At 43.4% G+C, this 25322-nt stretch overlaps 1 protein-coding gene across 6 annotated transcripts in view; it reads left to right on the top strand.

Moving 5' to 3' along the window:
- The first annotated feature begins 2606 nt into the window (after positions 1-2606).
- Positions 2607-25322, top strand: part of gria1b (glutamate receptor, ionotropic, AMPA 1b) — a 64946-nt gene continuing 42230 nt past the window's right edge. For 5 of the 6 annotated variants that reach the window (XM_010897043.3, XM_010897041.3, XM_020048622.2 and 2 more), the window contains exons 1-3: positions 2607-3090; positions 3299-3433; positions 15875-16114. In XM_010897043.3, the coding sequence (XP_010895345.1) occupies positions 3006-3090; positions 3299-3433; positions 15875-16114 (460 nt within the window). In that variant the 5' untranslated portion in view covers positions 2607-3005. The remainder of the gene's footprint in view (positions 3091-3298; positions 3434-15874; positions 16115-25322) is intronic. The other variant, XM_010897042.3, reaches the window with a different exon arrangement.

Genomic DNA, 25322 nt, shown 5'->3' with positions numbered 1-25322 from the left:
CAAGTTATTATTATTATTATTATTTACAATTATTATTTACAGCAATCACAAATTTTTAGAGCCCACAGCAGCACTCTAATTGTATTCAAGACATTCAAGCCGTAGCTTATTTTAGAGTCTGTTCCACTTATGTGGGGAGTGAAGACAGTTTTACACAGTTCAGAAGATATCCTTGGCTTATCAAGTACTAACCTATCCTGTGTTTTTTCTTTGATAAATTATGTGAAATGTGCGACAGAGCCTTGTACATAAACAGAGAACAGAGAACCATCCCACCTTTTGATACAAGAAGACACAGTGATGAGTCCTAGAACTGTCTCCAGATTAAATCAGGGGGCACCGTGAGAGAGAGCATCTAATGTTTTAAGTGGGGAAGCTGCTGCTTGAAAAATATTTTTTCTACTTCTTTTTCAATCTTGTTTTTCAGTTTCTGGATTATATCAGCATTGTGTCTTTTGAACAACAACTTGTCGGGGAGAAAAATACTAAGATTATGAGGGTTTATACAGTATGAGTCTGTCCTGCCATATTTAGTGACCACCAGTCACCGGTGAGGTCTAGTCTCATGTGCTAAAGCCAACTTTCTGGGAGCAAAAACAAAATGCAGGGGACATATTGTTATACCTTTTTTACCATGTTTTTCTGCCCAATTTCGTGATATCCAATTTTTATAATTTTTTTTCCAATCCAGCAACTCTCAGAGAACTCGGGACAGTTGATGTTGAGATATGAAGCATCTCTGATATGTTTTATATCTCTTCATATCTCCTTCTGAAGCATCTCTGATGCCTCATACGAGCGCAGGATTCAAACTCTGGTCTCACAATAATGCCCCTCACTACCTAGCAGTACCTTTACAGCTTCTCCATTTAAGGCCCCCTAGGCACCAATTGTCTTCATGTAATCCACCTGAATTACACCAAGATGAGGGAAAGAGAGAGTAAGAAATAGAACCACACACAAATAATGGATTTGTCCTTTATAATAATTCAATTTCTATAACATCCTATCTGACGGCCCAAATCTGAGTAGATAATTTTGGGAAAAATGTCAAATAAAGTCTTACTCTTCAGGCAGGAATTGTTCACTGAACAATCACTGATACATCTAATGAGTTGATAGCACCATACCTCATTCCCCTACTCATCACTCATCTCATACTCTTCAGTAACATGCACAGTGATATTCCTGTCATAGGGAGGGAGGCTAACTTAAAACTGTCTCCAAATCCACCATTATTGTTTTTTCAATTTATCCACCTGAACCACAAGGGATTGTTCAACACTTACTGACACACACAAAAACTTCAAGATAGCATGTCCATCTTATAAAAATATCGAATTTCTTGTGAAGTTAACTTACTGTGAATATTAACAGTGACTTCTTCTCTGGTAAAAAAAATGTTTTTACTCATTTTGGTGAAATGGCCATTTTCATAACTGCTGTTGACTGGTGCAAAATAAAAAAGGAAATTCATTAAATCTGAATCTTGTATTCAAGTTGAGAAAATGTGTTTGGCTGGCACTGATTTCTGTATAATGTGTTACCAATACCAGAGAGCAACATGCCATAGATAAGAGCAAAACATGGGCTCTACAATGTCTCATGATCCAGAGAAAATAATTATTTCCCCCCTACCTCCTGCAAAATGTGCCCACAGCACATAGCAGAACTGATTCGAACAGCGTTAAATTTCTCAGGTTTGTAATGCATTATGTCAATCTGCATTTGCTGTGTATGCACAATGCATTCATCATTTATTCATTTCCTGCCAAGGTTTCCCACTGTCGTTTATGGAAAATAGGGAAGTTAGGGATTTAGCATTAGTCATTTATGAGCCTTTGAAGCGAGGTTGCAATGTATGTGTAGTCTGTGAAGTACGGAGCTTGTGACAACAATGTGGTTTCAAAATGTTGTTTGACTGCACGGTAACACAATATACTAAAAGCTGTGGATAACGCAACAACGTGTAACAAGTCAAACTCCTTTTTGAAATCAGAGTAGGTTATTACAAAGCCAGTGCCCTAAATGTTTCTCCCATTTGCAAAACACTGTAGTGCGTATTTACACCGAATAACACAGAATCTTGCCCTACAAAAAAAACACTGTCGAAGTGTCTCGTGGTAAAGACCAAGCCAAACGATCTTGTAATTAGACAATTAACAGGCCCATCAGACAATCACGCGGGCCAGTTATGGTGCGAAATATATTCCGATTTCCTATGTTAGCAGGGGAGCAGAGTTGATCTATAGTGATTTCCAGGACATGGTTTTCAGAACCTTGTTTTTAAGATCCATCTTCCAAGAAATGCGATACTACATTTTAAAATACTCCTCATCATTATATCACTTTATTATAGGCTACAGTTGGTTACACCTTGACATTGGAAGTCAGACTCATAGGCTATATAGCCTACATTTTACAATGTACAATAATCTAGCAATCACGTATGGTATGGGTAACTAATGCACATGTTAATGTACATGACATGTTATTGACTAGGTAACATTTAGGTTTCGATTGACACCAATCGTAGACGGCTAATAGACGGCAAACACATTAACGTCTTGACTACTGCTTATACCGTTAAACCAGTCCAGCCTAGGCAGGGGGAATGTCATTCCCTGTTAAAATAATTCACGCGTCATTCTCGTGTTAGTGTGTGAATACGGTGACAGAATTTTAAGACCACCACGACCTGCCACTTAATGCAGACATAGACTAAACAAAGCTCCGCCGCTTAGCCTGTATCCAGTGTAGATTGGGGCTCTCAGTCGCCTCTTTCATTGGCATGGTTATCATCATAGAATCTGTGCGCTCGGCAGAGACTGCGAGAGAGCCCCGGGTTAGGAAGAGAGTGATCCCGACCATTCAGCTCTGCTAATTCAGTTTGTCCTTACAACTATGGATGCATTGTGAGTAATTTGACAAGGACTTGTGGTGGACAGAAGCAGACCTTTGTTTGGAATTTGTCAATTTTTTTCGTTGCCAATGCAAAAGGAAATATGCAGCGAAGCCTTTCCTTCGTCTTTGTCAGTTTTTGTGTTGGGTTTTGTTCTGGTTCAAGTTTCCCAAGTAATATCAATATAGGTGAGTTATTAGTGTTATCAATGCGGAATGCTTATTTACTCCTGTATCGCTTGTCAGTTTGACATCTAAACTCCTGCGTAATTCCAAAGTTGCATGACAGTCTACATTTTTTGTCTTATTTTGTGATACATTCGTTGTTTGCTGAAGGTAGATGTGAACCTAATTTCAACCATTGCCTATAATGATAGCCTTTGTCTTGCACATACAGGGGGATTGTTCCCAACGGGCTCCCACGAGTATGAGGTTTTTCGGTTTGCACTCTCCCATCACCAGGACATCCCCAAACTGGTACCGCAAGTGGATATGGTCGATACGGCAAGCAGCTTTGCTATGACATATGCATGTAAGTTTAGTCTTGATCTCTCTCGAAAGAACAGAACGTCAGTTACACTCAGTTTAACTTTCGAGACAGTATTTCAGGTGATCTGTCTCATACTGCATTAACATCTGTTGCTTAACTACTGTAAAAGAAGTCGGTAACCTCTAAATGTCTGTCTTATAGTTTTTTGGAGGTTGTAACGGATTCGGTCTCCGCACAAATATTTCCAGAAATCTACCGTTTTTCTGGTAAATTAGAACATCTTAACGCACTATAAATATATTGCTTTTGCGTCTTTGCAAAAACGTTGTATTTAATGTCGTCAATAATATAGTGCACGGCAGTTGAGTAGTGTATTTAGGCGCCAAAACGACAGGGCCATGTTCTCTGATCATAACAGTCAAACGTGTTTGTCAACTGGGGAGTTAAGCTGTGTCTGAGTCATTTTGGCGGAAATTATTTTCAGGTCCACTTTCAGCCAGAGATCATAATTGTGCCAATTTAAAGATTAGGACAAAATATTAGAGGCAGTTTCCACAATATACTCATCAAATTCCCTGCATAGCCTCAATTGACTAGCCTATTAACAATGCACATTTCAGGGGCTCTCCTTTAGATATCTATTGTGCATAGGAATGTGTGTCTTGTTTGAAAAGGCAGTATGCTTAAAGACAGTGTGTTTAAGTTCATGGCTCCTATTATAGGTTCTTAGGGATTTAGCTCTGTTCCTGCAGTGCCTCCTGATTCCAGACATTAGTACTAGCGACTCATGTCTTCAGGATTTGCTTTGGGAAGGATTAGCACGTTCCATCAGCTGATTTAAAAAGACACAGACAGTCTAGGCTATGTACCATGAATGACCTTAGGAAACGACGACAGACCTTAGCAACTCACGGTCGATCACAGTTCTCAGGCACCTCGTGCTTTCTCGGCCGGATCAGAAATAGGACGTTCTATTCATGGATTTCACGGTTGCGTCCCTCCATTGTTATGGACAGCCGTGGCCTCACCGACTCCCACTCTTGACTGTGGCACCAGTGAACCTCCTTGGGAGCTAATGATGATTTCCTCTTAAGTACAGAAAAGTGCCCCGGCACAGCAATCATATAGGTACATAATTCATAGGAAAGATCTCTCTCATCGTTATAATATTGCCAGGGTCACTTCAGACCAAAGGCTATGCATCATCTAGCGGCCGTCATTGTAGAAACAATTTAATGGAGTTGCCCATGGTACTCAGTGGTATACAGAGACAATGATAAAATAATAACAACATCCTCTGAATCTATTAGGAACGTTCAGTATGTTGCCAGGATTCCACTGAATGGATACCAGAACTCATATGGAATACGTGATGGTATTTACCTCAGGGTTTTTATGCCGGGTCATCTCCGCTGCTCAGAAAGCAGCAGTGAAGACTTCCATTTCATTTCTGTGAATTGATTACGGAAGAGGACTTGGTCAAAAATATTAGATTAAAAATAACAATTTGGTTGCTCTAAGCTAAGGGCCGGAAGAATCTTCACATTCCAACGTTTGCAAAGCCGGCGAAATGGAAATGTTTAATTGTGTCTTTCTGAGTGGGAAAGTTGACTCGTCATGAACGAAGCCAGGAGTGGGAGATGTATGTGGCCACCCTGCATTCTTATTGGCTGAAAGCCTCTGTCAAAGACTTGGTAGGCTATATGTCACTATAAGAACTGGGTGATAAGGTTTATGCTAACACCAACGCACCTCCAGGCTAAGTGGTAGCATGTTGCTAATATACCACGAGTCAAGGCTGTATCCAGGCACCTAGTGCTGCGTTGTACCTAAAAACAGCCCTGTCACTTTGTATATTGGCCCTACAACGCACGCCCTTATGCCTCTTTACTTACACCCTCTGTGGCGTTGTTGAATACTCGTTTGTGATTGGCTTGGGGGGAGGGGGGTGGGGGGGTCGGGGGGGGCAATCTAGCAAATCAAGAGGAAATTCAGACTGGCGTGTCAACAACCACGGTCACACTCGTCTGCGGGCGGGGCCTCAGGGAAGTGCGGCCACACAGCTGCCTGCCCCCCCCCCCCCAGCATAGTGCCATTCACTCGTGTCGTGGGGAGCTCGGAGACACTCCGCAAACGGAGAGACAGTGGACGCCGGAGAGCGTCTTCTGCCACAAATGACCTCAGGTGACCCACGGGCCTATTGCACGTCTTGTCCGTACCGAGCCTCAAAGGCCTGTAAGTTATTCAGACATTTCTTCCAACACTCAATTGGCCCCCCCGGGGGGGGGGGGGGGGTCTATTAGCACGTTAAAAGCCACTGAGCACAAATGTGCGCACGTGTGCAGTTTAAGTTGAAGCCATGATGTCATGCCCTGTATCCTGACAGCAGGCCTATAGGGGGCAATGTGGGTACAGTGGATTTCAGCCCTGAAAAAACGAGTGCTGCTCATCTCCTACAGTGAAATAGAGAGGGGGAGAAAAAGGGAGAGAGAGAAGGACTGCTCTTTTAACCGGGAATGACAATGTTTTCTCTAGACAAAGCCCCCCCCCCCCCCCAAAGAAACCCCCCAAACAATCCAATTTAAGCTGAATGTAACACCAACATACACTTCTGGAATCACATAGTTGATCCTCCTTAGTTTCTCTTGTTAATTCTTAAAAATGATATGTTACCATTTATTCAAAAGATGTCTTTTCTTTCCCTGAAAGTGTTGAGAAACCTTTCTACAGATGTATTACAATGGATGTGTATGCTTCATGGACTAGGGAAGCACTTATAGCACTTTTTTTCAGACCGGGTACAAGTATGAGCACTTATATTTGGGTACTTACCGAGTACCAAGTACTCAAAGCTGCACTAGGTAGGATTTTTTCAGGAAAATAACAAAAGTTTTGTCCCCTATAAACATGTTGTGTACCGGTTTCAGTTGTTTCCATGATTCTCTCGTCTTTTCACTTGACGAAAAAGTCAGTTATTGTCACCTGTATTGATAGTTATTGTATCAATGTCTTTCACGAATGAAAGAAAAATGAACGTTGTTGTGCCATGAAATTAAATTGCTTTGTCAGTGTAATGTTTGCCTTCAGTCTCACTAGCAATTGCTCAATTCTTTTCCAAGTAGTAAGATACTAGTAGGCCTATTTCAGACTAATATGTTATTAAAACAGCCACTGGCAAAAGCCATAGAGTTAATCTCTTATGGAAGTAAATTTAATAAGAAATGTTAGTCAGTTTAACACAATGCTTAATGGTGTCTAGCGAAATATTCAAACTTGGGGTGATGTTAATGCATGACAAAATGATCTAATGTAGAGACGCAATTTAATGCAAAAGTTGTGTGTCCCAATCAGTCCCAATACTGGCATATAGCTTACTAAACAGTACGTACTTCATCATCCGCAAAGTATATGCTTGTAGTACATATGTACTACGTATGTAGTATGCGATTTGAGATTTGGCTGTTATATATAGCATTATTACGGAATTGGGAGCAGTTAGAGACCAGGATGACAAACTACCAGTTCCTCCCTTGTCTTCTACAGCATACACTAAGAGAACCGCAAAGAAGCGAAAGACTGAAACTAGCTCTCTATAGCTAGTAACCAGAAACCCTAAGCTAAAATGCTTTAATAAGGCAGTATTCTCCCATAAAAATGACTATTACCATCAAAATCCCACATAATCAACAACCGACAATGGCTGGTCATCAAGTGCAATGAAGTCAGTAAGAGCCCCTGCTCTAATATTTTTTACTGCTCGCGGACTGTCTCTGGACATTTTATTTTGCTTCTCCAGTGTTCGCTGCATAGTTAGCTGTTTTTGTGATTCTGTGCTGCTAGCATTAGCAAACTCCTTGAACTCTGCGCTGTGTTGTGTCTAAAGATGTTTGATCAAATTGCTAGTGTTTAATTTGTGTATATCCTTTCCTCCACTTGAAAATTTTGCAGAGCAGAACTTGCACTCGGCTTTCCTCGTGTCATTGCTGACATCTCTGTCAGCACGCTCTACCAATCTGAGTTCTATACTTACAGTGGGGAGAACAAGTATTTGATACACTGCCGATTTTGCAGGTTTTCCTACTTACAAAGCATGTAGAAGTCTGTCATTTTTATCTCAGGTAATGAGTGGAGAACAGGAGGGCTTCTTAAAGAAAAACTAACAGGTCTGTGAGAGCCGGAATTCTTACTGGTTGGTAGGTGATCAAATACTTATGTCATGCAATAAAATGCAAATTCATTACTTACAAATCATACAATGTGATTTTCTGGATTTTTGTTTTAGATTCTGTCACTCACAGTTGAAGTGTACCTATGATAAAAATGACAGACCTCTACATGCTTTGTAAGTGGGAAAACCTGCAAAATCGGCAGTGTACTTGTTCTCCCCACTGTATGCGGCCAGAGGCGACACAACCATCGAGTTTCACTTAATGTTCCCATGACGTGGAATCGGTGCGTGGTATCGGCATGTCTATGAGTACAAGTACATGAGCCCAGTATCGGCCCGATACTCGGTACTGGTACTGGTGTTGGTATCGGCGCATCCCTATCATGGACAGAGGAAGTTGGAAAAGACAGGTTTCGTTGACAGAGCAGTGGGTTTCGTGTTTGGGGGTCAGAATGAAACCCATGCTGCAGTACTGTACAGGAGACTGCCACCCAGACCGCTGGAGCCCTGTAGGGCAAGAGAAACCTTTTTATTGGATGATGTGGTTCGGTTATCAATGGTGTCTTGCCATGCTTTATGGAGGTACACTTAACAATGGAATAAAGATCAAACGGTTCGGTCTTGTCAGTGTCCCTTGTTCTCTTCCAAGCCACCACTGAGTCATAGTCAAATGCTTGCGAGGACCATCGTTGCATCCGAGGAGGCAACAGTTATGTGGGCCTAGAATTATAATAACAGTTGTTATTACGGTCTCAGGGTGTGTGTTAGATGGCTTGTAGGGATAACTATATTCCAAGCTGCTACAAATATTCTGAAAGGGAAAGAAGAAAACCTTAAGAAATAACTGCCGACCACCTGCAGTACCGACGATGGAAAACCGCCGTCCTGAGTAGCGAGGGACGGAGCTCTGGTATGGTTTTAGTGGGAATCGGGCATGGCCTCTACATGTGCGCATCAGTCCTATCCCTTCGCCATTCCTTTTCACCAGATTAAACGCTAAAACAGACATGCTGTTGGAGTCCTTATGCAAATGAGAGTATTAGTCACAATGCCCTCCAGTGAAAAAAAATATAAATTTGCATAATCTGCCAATGAGGAGGATTACATTTATGGGGGGGGGGGGGGGGACGTGAATATCTCCAGTGCGCTAATCATAGCCACTGATTTTGATTCCGACGTGAGAAATCCGATCAAACTTAATATTTGCCTCGATATTACTCTGTGTAAATGATTGAAAGAATAGATAAGGAGCAAATGAAAATAAATTGCCTGTTTTTTTTTTCATGGTGTGTTTTTGTGTGTGTTCGCATGAGAAAGATGTACTCCTGCACAACGTCTTTCTCTAGATTCTCAGTGAAATAAATTACCTTGGATGAGTCCCGCTCTGGCTGAATTTTCTTTAATGGTGAACGGCTGTCCACAGATGGCCGGTGTCATTTGATTGGGTGAACGGCTGTCCACAGATGGCCGGTGTCATTTGATTGGGTGAACGGCTGTTTTACAGATGGCCGGTGTCATTTGATTGGGTGAACGGCTGTACACAGATGGCCGGTGTCATTTGATTGGGTGAACGGCTGTACACAGATGGCCGGTGTCATTTGATTGGGTGAACGGCTGTTTTACAGATGGCCGGTGTCATTTGATTGGGTGAACGGCTGTACACAGATGGCCGGTGTCATTTGATTGGGTGAACGGCTGTACACAGATGGCCGGTGTCATTTGATTGGGTGAACGGCTGTTTTACAGATGGCCGGTGTCATTTGATTGGGTGAACGGCTGTACACAGATGGCCGGTGTCATTTGATTGGGTGAACGGCTGTACACAGATGGCCGGTGTCATTTGATTGGGTGAACGGCTGTCCACAGATGGCCGGTGTCATTTGATTGGGTGAACGGCTGTCCACAGATGGCTGGTGTCATTTGATTGGGTGAACGGCTGTCCACAGATGTCCGGTGTCATTTGATTGGGTGAACGGCTGTCCAGCGAGGGGAAAGGGGGAGTGAAGAAAGAGGGTAGGTGTTTAAAACAGTCATGTTTAATCAGGAGGGGATTTACCGTATTTAGCAGAAGCAGGAGAGTCGTTCTCTTGGGGAGTTTTTAGATCCGGGGTTCATTTTCGAGGTGCGGCCCCTTGGTTGGGAACCCTTGATTACGATGACTGTATCATGGCGTGTGGCAGGTGTACCCAGATGTGACTGTGATCGGATACAAAGCAGTGGCCTGGGCCTCTCTGTGGGTCAGGAGGCTGTGGCTTTGAGGGCATTGGACATGGGCCAAGCAACCCCCCCACCCCCGCGTAGACGTCAGCATGTTGTCCGATGCTCCACTGTGTGCAGACATGGTGTACGCCACGGAACCACATTGTGTGGCCCCGCGCCCCCCGGCCCGGTTTCATTGTTTGGGTGATTTGTATTCTCTGTGTGTCGGTGTCAGACTATTGTGTCTTGGTTGTGTACATCCATCTCCGAGAGTGCACTGTCTGCCTCCTGTCTGAATGTGTGGGGAGAATACTGAGGAATGAGTGACACGTGTCTCTGCCGTTTACAGTCACATTACATTGATTCTGAACAGAAGCACCTCATTGTGTATTCCTGTAATGGCTGTGCGAACGACAAATCAGGCAGAGCAATTGGTTTGGGTAACTTTTGAGGCCCAAGGGAATGTTTCTGCATATTACAGAAGTATTGCAATAAAAGAAAAGTGAGCGTGTTGTCAAATTATCAACGTCTGTATCTCTGTGTGTTGGTTTTTCGTGTAAGGAGAACATTTGGACCAACACTTCTCTACCCATCTGATCTGTTCTGTGAGTGCCTTCTATTTGGGCTGTTACTTTACTTGTATCTTTGATACATGTATTGGACTGACTAAGCATTTTAGCAATACAACACTGGCACAAATATGTCCAGTCCCTACTGTCCAGCCCTGTCAGGATGACCACACTAGTGACGTCCCATTCTTGTGTCAGGTTGTCCGTCAGGGATTGCTTTTGGTCAGCGTCCCGACATGTCAGCTCCTTCATGGTGGAGACAGTTGCAAGTTTGAGTTGGTGGAGAGGCAATTATACACATATATTTTGGGTTTCAAACCTTAACCTTTTACCCTTAACTCTAAACTCAGCACTGCCTAGCCTTAACCCTGACCTTAACCCTTATTTGTGACATATATGTTGTTATGAAGGAGTAACATATCATATGTTTTTGCAAATTTGTAACATACATGGCACTGTCACAGATAAGTATACTGTTACGGTTGCCTATGAGACCAGGTTCAACGTTCTGTAAACTCTTACCAGAGTAGTGATTCTTCTTATCCTAGTAGTTAGTGAAGCGTCATTTGTAGGAAACCTAAAACCTGAATCTCAAACAAGCTGTTTCTTGAACACTATTTTCTCCTGAGGTGGATGAGCTGGCCAGTCACCAGTCAGTCATATTTGTAACTGCAAGCACCATCGCCGTGATGTTGTTGAAAAACACGCCTTTTCTTACAAAGTGAGTAGCATTACCATACTACTCACACCTTTTTGGGGGGAACAAATACTTTTTTCACTGAAGTTTCTCTGAATAAGTCGAACGTTTATACAAATCTGTAAACACTGAACAGTTAATCTAAGCACAGGAAACCTGTCTCTTTCTCTTGTACACAGGGTCTTTAAAATAACTAGCGTTCCTGGCTGTCTTTCTCAACACAGTAACTTGTGTGTGAGTGTCCTGTTTCTCTCAGAAAATGTAGTTTGTTATTATTCTTACTACTACTAATTCTCAGGAATTACTCGCCACCTAGACTTTGTGAACGTGTTGCGTTTGTAGCAAGGACCAGCTGCAGGCCCCATAGCAACCGTTGGCAGCTTTGGGTTATTTAAAAATTGTCTTTAGTCCTCTGATGTGGAATAGGTTGGTTTTAGGGGCCCTCTGCGTTGATTGAATGTGACAGATGTCTCATTAGTTTGATAGAATTTGCCGATAGGTACAGGACCAAGGCCAGAGAGAGGACACTAAGAGGACAGCCGTTCTCCAGAGTGCTAGGTTGTTCACATGTCTGTTTTTTTCACCCGGTTTGCTTTGGGTTAATGCTCAAATGTCCTGTTTAAATGTTTGGTTTTTACATAGTTCGGCATGTGGCCGTGTTCCAGACCTATTTCATAATGCGCTAAAGGGGCTGTAGCCTTTTTCAAATGTGGGTGAATGGGGGGCCTCACTATTTCTTCAGATAGCCTAGCGGATTGGGCATCTGACCAATCACTGAGAGGGGTTGCCAGATCAAATCCCAGAGCCGGCGAGGTGAAAAATGTGTACTTCTGTTCTTGAGCAAGACAGTTTAACTTAATTGCTCCTCGGGCGCTCGGTGTGACCAATCTGAAGAAGGTGGGTGAATGATAATTGTGGCCGGACTATGCGCAATTGACAGCTAAAATAATGCAGTTCTTTGACACTACGGACAGAGAACATACAGCCACTGTGGCGGAGTCTGGCTTTTGGTGAGTACTTTGGCTGGTATGTTGTGGTAATCACCAAGCACCACATCTTAACCAAAGTCAATAACATCTCAGATGAATTGGCACTAAAACAGAGACCCTGGGGGGGTGGGGTCATTGCAATTGACCCAAAGCATTTGCGATTAGGCCCCAGCAGTGGATTGCACTGAGCTGTGGCTCTGATTCCTGATGAGGTCCGGGCTCCCGTTTCAGTAGGGAAACGTGGCTCGTTTCACTGCTCGTAAAAGTCAATATGCATTATCGCTGTTGTCAACACAAAGTGGTTCCACAGTGATACGGTTCTGCAAGACAGTCCCAACAGGACGGACAGTCTTTATTTGATCCTATCTGAAGCCAGAGCAAATCTCACCAGTGACAGAGCAGGCTGGCTGGACAGAGAGGCTCCGCCACCATCGTCAGGATCGGCCAGGATAAGACACTTCTGGATCTTTATGCATCTTCCAAAAAAAAAACGCCAAGAGGCAAATCTGTTCCTCTCACAGCTAAAATGCGGACTGTGGTATAAAATGACCTCAATTGTGCGCAGTCCAAGGTCTATTAACATGAGTGGGAATTTGTTATAGTACGCTTTGCATGGAATACAATGGAGGGTAACCGATGCAGAGATTAAAGGTACAAGGGAAAATGGACCGTGGTGCTGAGAGATAACAGAAGTGTGGAGTCTTGTATTGCCTTTTTATCTCCTAGAGAGAAAGATGTATATCTTGGAAGTAATAAAAGACACTGTCAGCTACTGGTATCTTTGGCTTTGGAGAAAAATAGCCCTGGCCGTTACAAGGATAAATGAATTAGGGGTTGTGTGAATTATATAGGGACAACATAACTTTTGTTAGTGGCTTTGGTTTTTCCCTTGATTTCTTGTTTTGGATTTCGATCGCGAGGTTGGTTCTGTCTGGGTGTGGTGCGAGCACCGACTGGAATCATCCTTGTGTGTGACGTGTTGCTCAGGCCATCCTTGTCGGTCAGAAGGTAGGTCAGAAGGTAGGGGTCAGAAGGTAGGTCTGAAGGTAGGGGTCAGAAGGTAGGTCTGAAGGTAGGGGTGTGCACGCACAGCTGACATTTAAGAGCAACCTTTGGTTCAGACAGAAAACGCGATGTTTTAGTTTAACCATTATGCACGGCGTTGGACTCTGCTACTCTGAGGTAACTCACTGACATCACATGATCCTGTATACGACATTACCCTCAATAACATTAACGTAGTATTACCGAAAACAATCCCCATTGGCAATGAGCAAGGTACACATTACCGACCCCCCCCCCACACAAAAGGAATCACAGGACCAAACAGGTGGAGGCAGGGGTGGAGGGTGGATTTGAGACCATCAACATCTCAGTGTGAGTGAGTAACCTGACGATTAAACGGACAGGTATGAAATCTGATATTGTGACAGGAGCGGTCCGACGTCAGCTGATGTGTTGCTGGCCAATTAACACTTGGGTTTCCTGGCTGAACTGGCTACGCTAATTTAGACAAAGCCTAATACTTTCTATCTATTCGATTGTTTTTTTTCTGGCACCACGGTGGGTGTCTGTGAGGACACATTTTCTTGTAGATTTTCAGTGGATTTTCATGGGTATCTTTGAGAACTGCTTCAAAAACACAACCCATTTCGTTTTGGTTGTCAATGTGATTTTTCTTTGTTAGTTCTCTTTTCTGTGAGCGGCGACGTTTTCAGTGACTCTTCAGGGAACGGTAAGGTACTGTAACCAAAAATAAAATGGGATGGTTGAAATTATGAAATCCTGAGGCAAGAGTACATTTTGAATATGTATTATCAGGAGTGTTTCTTATGTTCTTCCTCTTGCACAGGAGTTGGGACAGTCCAAATAAAACAATTCTGATCCTAGAATTTCTAACCTACTCCTCACACCTCCGTCTGGGTTCCCTCTGGTTCCCTCTGGTTCCCTACCCCTCACACCTCTGGTTGGGTTCCCTCTGGTTCCCTACTCCTCACACCTCCGTCTGGGTTCCCTCTGGTTCCCTACTCCTCACACCTCCGTCTGGGTTCCCTCTGGTTCCCTACCCCTCACACCTCTGGCTGGGTTCCCTCTGGTTCCCTACATCTCACACCTCCGTCTGGGTTCCCTCTGGTACCCTACTCCTCACACCTCCGTCTGGGTTCCCTCTGGTTCCCTACTCCTCACACCTCCGTCTGGGTTCCCTCTGGTTCCCTACCCCTCACACCTCTGGCTGGGTTCCCTCTGGTTCCCTACATCTCACACCTCCATCTGGGTTCCCTCTGGTTCCCTACTCCTCACACCTCCGTCTGGGTTCCCTCTGGTTCCCTACTCCTCACACCTCCGTCTGGGTTCCCCCTGGTTCCCTACCCCTCACACCTCTGGCTGGGTTCCCTCTGGTTCCCTACATCTCACACCTCCGTCTGGGTTCCCTCTGGTTCCCTACTCCTCACACCTCCGTCTGGGTTCCCTCTGGTTCCCTACTCCTCACACCTCCGTCTGGGTTCCCTCTGGTTCCCTACTCCTCACACCTCCGTCTGGGTTCCCTCTGGTTCCCTACCCCTCACACCTCCGTCTGGGTTCCCTCTGGTTCCCTACCCCTCACACCTTCGTCTGGGTTCCCTCTGGTTCCCTACTCCTCACTCCTCCGTCTGGGTTCCCTCTGGTTACCTACTCCTCACACCTCCGTCTTGGTTCCCTCTGGTTCCCTACTCCTCACACCTCCGTCTGGGTTCCCTCTTGGTTCTCGGGTCCCCAAGATGCCATTCCCTCACTGTACACAGTAAAGACAAGTGAAATCAGTAGTGAGGTAACGGTGTTGTGCAAGTATTTTTAGTCTTTCTAAATGCTCTGCTTGGTTTGCCTGTGAAATCATAGGTCACCCTGGCCACTTCCTCACCGAGATACCAAGGGGCAGGTAGAGCAATGGTGAGCAGTGATAACATTAAACAGTGATAATGGGCTGCAGATGAAGTCTCCCTCCAGGGACCTTTTTTCCAAATGTATTCACCTAGAATACGTGTATTGGATTGGCAAACATTTCTAGAAATATAATATATTGAACAAGATTACTCATTCAAGTCAAGGAACCTACTGTTCTAGCCATTATATTTCTATATTTTAATAACCGTAGGAGAGGGGAAATCCAGGGGGATAACTTCAGAAAAACTCTCCCCCTGTACATCTGAAACACCTCTTCCTCTGAACAGCCATGTCTACTTGAGGGAAGGCTGCTGAGTGGCTAGCAGATGATCTACTTCAAAGCATTTTATATAGACTGTGTGTATAAGGCACCTTTTCCTGCTGCAGTCCTTTATCATATAAATTCATGGCAGCAGCTCCTGTCTTCTCGGATGTCTTCCGGCCCCAGGCGGACTCTGCATGGGTCTTGTATTGAATAACAAGCAAACAAATGAAACCTGTGGAGAGTTGCAACAATGAGTGACAGTGCAGAATTTCCCGAGCAGAGCCTTCTGTGGAAAAGGAGGGAAAGACATATTCGGACGTAAGTGGGATAAAAAAAAAAAAGACACCCTATTAAGAGCATCACTGGAGGGGTGTAAACACGGTTGTCCCCGATGTGACGTGTACGTCATTCCTGATGTGATAATTACCTCTGTTTAATTTCACTGTTTTCTTACAAGTAGCTCTGTTTCTTCACAGAGTTATACCATGGACCAGCCATTTGTAGAAGTTAAAAGTAGGCACGGCATGCCTACGCCCATTTAAATGTTTTAAAGTGGATCTGCCTGTTCCGTCTGTCAAAAACACGGCATTCAGATGTGATCTCTTCAGATGTGATTCAGATGTGATCTCTTCAGATGTGATTCAGATGTGATCTCTCCCCCCCCCACCCCACAGTTTGTTCACAGTTTTCCAAAGGGGTCTATGCCATCATCGGGCTGTATGACAGGAAGACCATGAACATGCTCATGTCGTTCTGCGGAGCTCTGCATGTCTGCTTCGTGACACCCAGTTTCCCCATCGAAACCAACAACCAGTTTGTGATCCAGCTGAGGCCGGAGCTTCAGGAGCCCCTGATTGCGCTGATCCAGCATTACAAATGGACAAAGTTTGTCTACATGTACAGCTCCCAGTCAGGTACGGTCTGTCACTCTCGCACGTCTCTTTGTTCCTTCACATTTCAAACTGATGTTTTCCCTCAGAAAAGTATTTTTTAGGAAAGTCAGTCCTAGTGAAACTCACATTTGTATTCATTTATGTTTAGGTGGGCATGAGAGTTGTTTAAGATACCCTTGTGCATGAGATTACCCTTCTGAACAGTAAAACAGGCTACTAGGCTGATTCGCAATAAAAATGCATGGAAGTAGATGTACTGACAATACATACGTTAAAGCATATCTGCATGGATACATTATTAAGCTAGCTTTATTTTCAAAGGTGTACTATGCACAGTGTGTAGCTTGGTAAACCGGGGCTTTTGTGAAATGCTTTGATGCTAAAGGAATTGCCAGATATTCTGCCAGTAGGTCCACACAGGTCTTGGCGTTAGGGTCTGCTGCTCTGGGGTAACTCACTGACATCACATCATCATGTATACGATACTACTAATAACGACAACAAACCGTCATGCTCTTAATAGCAATCCCCCATAGGCAACGAGCAAGGTACACCGTACCAATCCCCACCTGAAAGGGAAACCCAGAACCAAACAGGTGGAGAGAGTGGTGGTGGGTGGGTTCGCACCCTCATGCTAGTGGGGCCATCACACATCAGACTGAGGTAGCTAACGATCAAACAGTCAGTGTGAAATCTGCTTCTGTGACAGGAGCAATCTCAGGTCTGCGTTGCCAATGACTCGGGTTTCCTGTCTGAACTGGTTACGCTATTGTTGGGGAATGAGCCCCCCCCCGCCCCCCTCGTCTGTGGCCTTTGCCCCAACCTTGACTCAGGAACAGAGGCAGCTAGCGGGTGATGGTAACTGCTTAATGATGCTCGGTCTGGTTGGAGCGTTGGATGTGCTGAGGACACGGATCTGCACGCTGTCGCGCATAAACTGAAGATAAAGACATTGGACAATAGCCTGATTATCTTTGTCGTATTCAGTACATAAGGGCTTCTTTGACAATGGATAGTCTCACTGGGTAAGTTGGGTAACTTCCTTCTGGTCAGTTGTCCGCCAAGTGGGACATTGCTTTTTGTATTTAGTCTGTGGTCTGGACAAGGAACTGTTAACTTATTTTGTGACACATCTGAGTGCCACTCCACACCTTTAAGCCCTCATTGATTCAGGTCCCGTTGCCTGGATACAGGCACATTTAGATATTTCTTTTTTAGCCATTTAGGAAGCTTCACTCCAATGGGTTCCTCTGTTGACTGTATGTTTACCAGGGCTTTAGAATCAATGCTGCTTTAGATTTCTGTGGCCCATGTTTTATTACAACGGTTGCAGAGACGCAGTATTCTGGCGTCACATTATGATTTACTGTAGCTACGCGTCTTTTGGCGAGGACGATGGCGCTCACCGCCAAAGCTACATCTCACGGTTGGAGAAGCCAGTACGACAAGACGTGATTCCCCTTAAGTGGCAGAGTGTTGCAGTGTGACTGCTCCCCACAGGCTACATGGTGATTTTCAACTGCCTTTTCCTTATGTTGTTGTCTTCAAATGAGTGGTATTTGTTGTGCTGCGGTCTCTGCTCTGTCTTCAGAACCGGCAAACCCTTCTGACTGACTCCATCCTGCGACAACGTCTTGGAGAGGGAGTGGTTGCTGGCTGGAGGTGGCAACGTTTGATTAGTTAAACCCCTTACCGGCTCACACATTTGCCATAGTCAAAAGGCAGACAGGTTCAGCAGCCAAGGCTTTGCCTTCTACATCCAGGCAGGCGCTACATCGCAGGCTGGATAAACCTAAGCAAAAACTGCATACAGGGGTTAGAGAATCTACACTGAACCCAAATACTGTTTAACTGGGCATAAGTGTCTTCTGCGCTTCCCGAAGTTTTGATGGGCAGGTCAATGCGAGCAGCAGAGAAAGGAGCCGATAGGACCGCAGCCAATCCGAACGCTCATCTCTTCCGTTTCACTTTCTTATCTGCTCTGCTGCAGTGGTGTGACACGTCGGCGACGCTAGACTGAAAGAGCGTTTGTCTCTCTCCCCGGTTTATCTGCAGGTTAGCGTAAGTTAGTCCTGCTCGGTTGGTGATAACGCGAGGTTTCTCTCCGGTGAGAGCTGATTTCACAGCTGCTGGGACCAGCTCTGTGTGTGCCTTCATGGAGCCGGCTGGAAGTGTGTCGCCAGGCCGGCAGATGTTGTTTAAATGGTGGGATCCAGCACAGTGTTTTAATTAACATGAAATGCATTTCCAGCCACACAGAGTAATCCATGTCGTCGCAAGAAATGTGAAAGACCTCGGCCGTTTCTATAATGCAACTGAGAAAACACTCGTTGATGCCTCAGCCTAAGCAGGAGACTTGGTAAACTATTCAGTCTTTTTCCAAATTATTAAATGATTTTGTTCCCACAGTTAATACAGTGGTAGAAAAATTGCACATAGCACACATTGCCAAGAATCTTTGTACAAAACACTAAGCCCCGTGCGTCACAAATGCATAATGTAATTAATGTCCCATTTGCATACAAACTAAAATGATTATTATATAGGCTGCATGTCTCCTGTCGGGAGTTGGCCAGGCAAAGCTTCATTTAGAAAAAACTTGCTGTGTCTCCAAATTTACAATCTCCATTTGGGTCGACTGAATATTTTTGGTAAATGATATGTATGCAAATCGCATGCAGGGGAGAAAGATAAGTGTCTATATTTATACATTTCGTCTCTACCCAGACCTAAATGTCATTTCATTATCTTCCTTCTGCTCTTGTTCTTTTGGAGATAATTCAAATTAGGCCATTATTATAGAATTCAGCTTGTGCTTGATTCAGACAAAAATACCGCTATAGATGACAAAGGACCAGACAAAACATCAGCAACAAGAATACCTCTTCTATGTAGTAAATACAGTGGGGAGAACAAGTATTGAATACACTGCCGATTTTGCAGGTTTTCCTACTTACAAAGCATGTAGAGGTCTGTCATTTTTATCATAGGTAATGTATGGAGGAGTGGGCCAAAATCCCTGCTGCAGTGTGTGCAAACCTGGTCAAGAACTACAGGAAACGTATGATCTCTGTAATTGCAAACAAAGGTTTCTGTACCAAATATTAAGTTCTGCTTTTCTGATGTATCAAATACTTATGTCATGCAATAAAATGCTATTTAATTACTTAAAAATCATACAATGTGATTTTCAGGATTTTTGTTTTAGATTCCGTCTCTCACAGTTGAAGAGTACCTATGATAAAAATTACAGACCTCTACATGCTTTGTAAGTGGGAAAACCTGCAAAATCGGCAGTGTATCAAATACTTGTTCTCCCCACTGTATATAATCTCTGTCAGTTCCGCCTATCCTCGCTCTCGCTCCGTTCCTCGTCAGTGGCCTACCAGCCACCACCGTTCCTTGGTCTCCATCCATGAACACATCCCAGGACTGTCTCGTTTTATTGTACACTCCTGTTCCCATTGTTCTAATACCTGATGGTGTACACCGATCAGCCATAACATTATGACCACTGACAGTTGAAGTGAATAACACTGATACACCCATCAGCCATAACATTATGACCACTAACAGGTGAAGTGAATAACACTAATACACCCATCAGCCATAACATTATGACCACTGACAGGTGAAGTGAATAACACTGATACACCCATCAGCCATAACATTCTGACCACTGACAGGTGAAGTGAATAACACTAATACACCCATCAGCCATAACATTATGACCACTGACAGGTGAAGTGAATAACACTGATAATCTCGTTATCATGGCACCTGTCAGTGGGTGGGATATATTAGGCAGCAAGTGAACATTTTGTCCTCAAAGTTGATGGCCATGTGTAAGGATCTGAGCGACTTTGACAAGGGCTGGGCTGGCCCATGTGGTCAAATCCAACAGCTACTGTAGCTCAAATTACTGAAAAGGTTAATGCTGGTACTGATAGAAAGGTGTCAGCAGTTTGTTGCGTATGGAGGCAGTGTAGCCGGTAGACCAGTCAGGGTGCCCATGCTGACCCCTGACCCCTGTCCACTGCCAAAAGCACCTTCAATGGTTGCGTGAGCATCAGAACTGGACCAAGGAGCAATGGAAGAAGGTGGCCTGGTCTGATGAATGACGTTTCCTTTTACATCACGTGGATGGTCGGGTGTGTGTGCTTAGCTTACCTGGTGAACACATGGCACCAGGATGCACTGTGATGCTTTGGACAGTGTTCTGCTGGGAAACCTTGGGTTCTGCCATTCATGTGGATGTTACTTTGACATGTACCACCTACCTAAGCATTGTTGCAGACCATGTGCACCCTTTCATGGCAACGGTATTCCCTGATGGCACTGGCTTCTTTCAGCAGGATAATGTACCCTGCCACAAAACAAAAATGGTTCAGGAATGGTTTGAGGAACACAACAACGAGTTCAAGGTGCTGATTTGGCCTCCAAATTCCCCAGATCTCAATTAAATCGAGCATCTGTGGGATGTGCTGGACAAATAGGTCCGATCCATGGAGGCCCCACCTCACAACTTGCAGGATCTGCTGCTAACGTCTTGGTGCCAGATACCACAGCACACCATCAGAGGTCTAGTGGAGTCCATGCCTCAATGGGTCCTTTTGCGGCAAAAGGAGGACCTACGCAACATTAGGCAGGTGGTCATAATGTTATGGCTGATCAGTGTAAATGTTCCTCTCTCTCCCTTGTCTTCGTTGAGTATTGCCTGTTCATCTGTTTGATACATTGTACCTGCTCATGCAGTAGCATTTCGCTAAGCCTAGGTTTTGATACAAGTAACCTTTCCTGCTTTACCCAGTTGTTTATGTTATTGTTTATTATTGTTATTGTATTTTACCTTCCTTGCTGTGTGGAATAAACATCCGCCTCTGTACTACTTCGGCATCTGGTTTCTACTTCATCCTATTCTAATCGTTACAATCTCTCAAGTGTCATTTCTACGCTAAGACTGTTTTATTTCGATGAACAAGACATCCTCTTTGTGTATCTCTCAACAACAAAAGTCTAATGCATTTCACTAGAGTTTTATTTACATTTGAATTGATTAAATGCATTTTAAAATAATCAATACAATCAAAATAAAAAGTGAGTGCTTTATCTGCACCCCACTACAGTTCTTGCTGTCAGTGTACAGAAATGCTAATATCACACAAATGAAGTTGACATTAGCTGCATGAGTTGTATCAAAACAACTAAGCGTATTTCAATATTTTCTCACCTTTAACTTTTATGCAGTTTCTTAGTCCTTGCCTTGACAAGGCAGCTTACTGTAGCAAGGATGCTTTGTAGAAGTCTCTCTGCGTAGGCCATAAATGTGCTTTGAAGACAGTCATACCCTGAGCCTTAGGTAAGAGCAGAATGGAAGTCTCTTTGATGTCAGAATTCTGACGGCTTTTGCTGCTACGGCAACAAGTGAAGTGATTACAACATTAAAGATCATAGCACCATAGTTCAGCATTAGTCTATATATGTGCATACCTCATGTGTGACCTATATAAGACTGTGTGAATGGGTATTATCTATGTCTATTAAAATGTATCTAGCTGAAAAGCATCTCACATGAATTTGGAAGAAGGAACAGAACGGGTTAAAGCAAGTAATGTGATCAATGAATTGACTCAAATACATTTTTCAAGGATTTTAATCATAGGCAAATGGATTTACTTCAAATTTTAAAACAAGTGACTACAATAAACTAGGCAGAGGGAGAGAAAGACAGAGTGTATTGGTATTTTACCACAGCAGGCAGATACCAGAAAAGAGACAGAACTGTTGCTCCTACAGTTGCTTTCTAAACATCTCAGGGGTTTGAATTGAAACTCTCAGCGGTTGCCCAATAGCTATTACCTTCCAATCAGAAACTGGAAACACCAGATGTGAAGACATCAGCACCTGTGAAGAAACGTGATGAGAGAGAGAGAGAAACAGTTGCAATGGCTGATCCATAGTCAACGTGGACGAGCAAGATTTCAGCGTCGCTTTTCGTCAAATTGCCAGGTTGTTTCTCCCCAATTGTCCAAATGTGGAATCCGGATATTAGCTGATATCATGGATTGCAATGGTTTAAGAACAAGACTTAAAAGAAACATACATTTCTTTACAGCTTAGGTCAGCCATGCATGCATACTGTGTAGGTTCCTTGGGAAGCCCAACTACCTAATCATCCTCTAATAGGTTTTAAAAATTAACTAATTGGACAACAAAAAAGGCAAAACAGTTTTTTTCTTTGTTTTTTTCGTTTCTTTATTTTTATTATGGTTTAATTTATTTGTATTGTTTTTCCTTATTTTTGTGGATGTGTGCTTCAGAGGTGGGGGAGGTTGGAGGGGGAGGGGGGAAATTGGTCGGTTTATAGCTATTTTTCTTTAACATACATACAAGTTATCAATCTGTTAATGTGTACGTGTGTGTGTGTAGGTGTGTGTGTGTTTACATATGTGTATTTATGTACAGTATCTCACGAAGGTCAGTACACCCCTCACATTTTAGCAAATATTTGATTATATCTTTTCATGTGACAACACACTGAAGAAATGACACTTTGCTACAATGTAAAGTAGTGAGTTGTACAGCTTGTATAACAGTGTAAATTTGCTGTTCCCTCAAAATAACACAACACACATCAATTAATGTCTAAACCGCTGGCAACAAAAGTGAGTACACCCCTAAGTGAAAATGTCCAAATTGGGCCCAAAGTGTCAATATTATCTGTGGCCATATTCCAGCACTGCCTTAACCCTCTTGGGCATGGAGTTCTCCAGAGCTTCACAGGTTGCCACTGGAGTCCTCTTCCACTCCTCCTCCTTGGCCACCATGCTGCAGCTCAGTTTCACGGTCTTGGCAATCTTTTTATAGCCTAGGCCGTCTTTATGTAGAGCTACAATTCTTTTTTTCAGATCCTCATAGTTCTTTGCCATGAGGTGGCATGTTAAACTTCAAGTGACCAGTATGAGGGAGTGTGAGAGCGATGACACCAAATTGTACATACCTACTCCCCATTCACACCTGAGACCTTAACACTAACGAGTCATATGACACCAGGGAGGGAAAATGGCTAATTGGGCCCAATTTGGACATTTTCATTTAGGGGTGTATTCACTTTTGTTGCCAGTGGTTTAGACATTAATGCCTGTGTGTTGAGTTATTTTGAGGGAACAGCAAATTTACACTGTTATACAAGCTGTACAACTCACTACTTTACATTGTAGCAAAGTGTCATTTCTTCAGTGTTGTCACATGAAAAGATATAATCAAATATTTACAAAAATGTGAGGGGTGTACTCACTTTTGTGAGAGAATGTATGTCGTAAATAAATTTGCACTGTTTCATTCAGGAAATCTTTATATAATAAAATTGAAAATGGTGTCTTAGGGAAGTCCTATGAAGAGCGATATTCACAGTGAATGGTGACCTTTGACATATTTTATGGTTAATCCCTGTATGTTCCAAAGAAGTTGGGACACTGTAAAAAAGGAATGGAATAATTTACAAATCTCATAAATTTATATTTAATTCACAATAGAATATAGATAACATATCGAATGTTGAAAGTGAGACATTTTGTAATGTCATGCCAAATATTGGCTCATTTTGGAATTCATGAGAGCTACACATTCCAAAAAAGTTGGGAGCAATAAGAGGCCGGAAAAGTTAAATGTACAGATAAGGAAGAACTGGAGGACCAATTTGCAACTTATTATGTCAATTGGCAACATGATTGGGTATATAAAGAGCCTCTCAGAGTGGCAGTGTCTCTCAGAAGTCAAGATGGGCAGAGGATCACCAATTCCCCCAATGCTGCGGCGAAAAATAGTGGAGCAATATCAGAAAGGATTTTTTCAGAGAAAAATTGCAAAGAGTTTGAAGTTATCATTATCTACAGTGCATAATATCATCCAAAGATTCAGAGAATCTGGAACAATCTCTGTGCGTAAGGGTCAAGGCCGGAAAACCATACTGGATGCCCGTGACCTTCGGGCCCTCAGACGGCACTGCATATCACATACAGGAATGATACTGTAAGGGAAATCACAACATGGGCTCAGGAATACTTCCAGAAAACATTGTCGGTGAACACAATCCACCGTGCCATTCGCCGTTGGCGGCTAAAACTCTATAGGAAGCCGTATCTAAACAGGATCCAGAAGCGCAGGCGTTTTCTCTGGGCCAAGGACCATTTAAAATGGACTATGGCAAAGTGGAAAAGTGTTCTGTGGTCAGACGAATCAAAATTTGAAGTTCATTTTGGAAAACTGGGACGCCATGTCATCCGGACTAAAGAGGACAAGGACAACCCAAGTTGTTATCAGCGCTCAGTTCAGAAGCCTGCATCTCTGATGGTATGGGGTTGCATGAGTGCGTGTGGCATGGGCAGCCTACACATCTGGAAAGGCACCATCAATGCTGACAGTTATATCCAAGTTCTAGAACAACATATGCTCCCATCCAGACATCGTCTCTTTCAGGGAAGACCTTGCATTTTCCAACATGACAATGCCAGACCACATACTGCATCAATTACAATTTCATGGCTGCATAGAAGAAGGATCTAGGTACTGAAATGGCCAGCCTGCAGTCCAGATCCTTCACCCATAGAAAACATTTGGCGCATCATAAAGAGGAAGGTGCGACAAAGAAGACCTACGACAGTTGAGCAACTAGAAGCCTGTATTAGACAAGAATGGGACAACATTCCTATTCATAAACTTGAGCAATTTGTCTCCTCAGTCCCCAGACATTTGCAGTCTGTTATAAAAAGAAGTGGGGATGCCACACAGTGGTAAACATGGCCTTGTCCCAACTATTTTGAGATGTGTTATTCTTCCCTTCAAGTGATACATTTTCTCAGTTTAAACATTTGATATGTCATCTATGTTGTATTCTGAATAAAATATTGAAATTTGAAACTTCCACATCATTGCATTCTGTTTTTATTCACAATTGTATAGTGTCCCAACTTTTTTGGAATCGGGTTTGTATGTATGTACTGTATATGCAGTATGAAGCTAAGTACAGTTGTGCTCAAAAGTTTGCATACCCTTGGAGAATTGGTAATATATATACCAAGGTGTTGTCGGGCATATTGTAACAAGGCTTTTTGTGGCATTGGCGCAGTAATGTCTTCTTTCTGGCAACTCGGCCATGCAGCTCATGTATTTCTTCTGAGGTTACATGTGCGTTTTTCTTTGTATCCTAACCAATTCTTCTGGCAGTTTT

This window comes from Esox lucius, chromosome 7, assembly GCF_011004845.1.
Source record: "Esox lucius isolate fEsoLuc1 chromosome 7, fEsoLuc1.pri, whole genome shotgun sequence".
Classification (NCBI taxonomy): Eukaryota; Metazoa; Chordata; class Actinopteri; order Esociformes; family Esocidae; genus Esox; species Esox lucius.
This window is presented reverse-complemented; position numbering and strand designations above follow the sequence as displayed.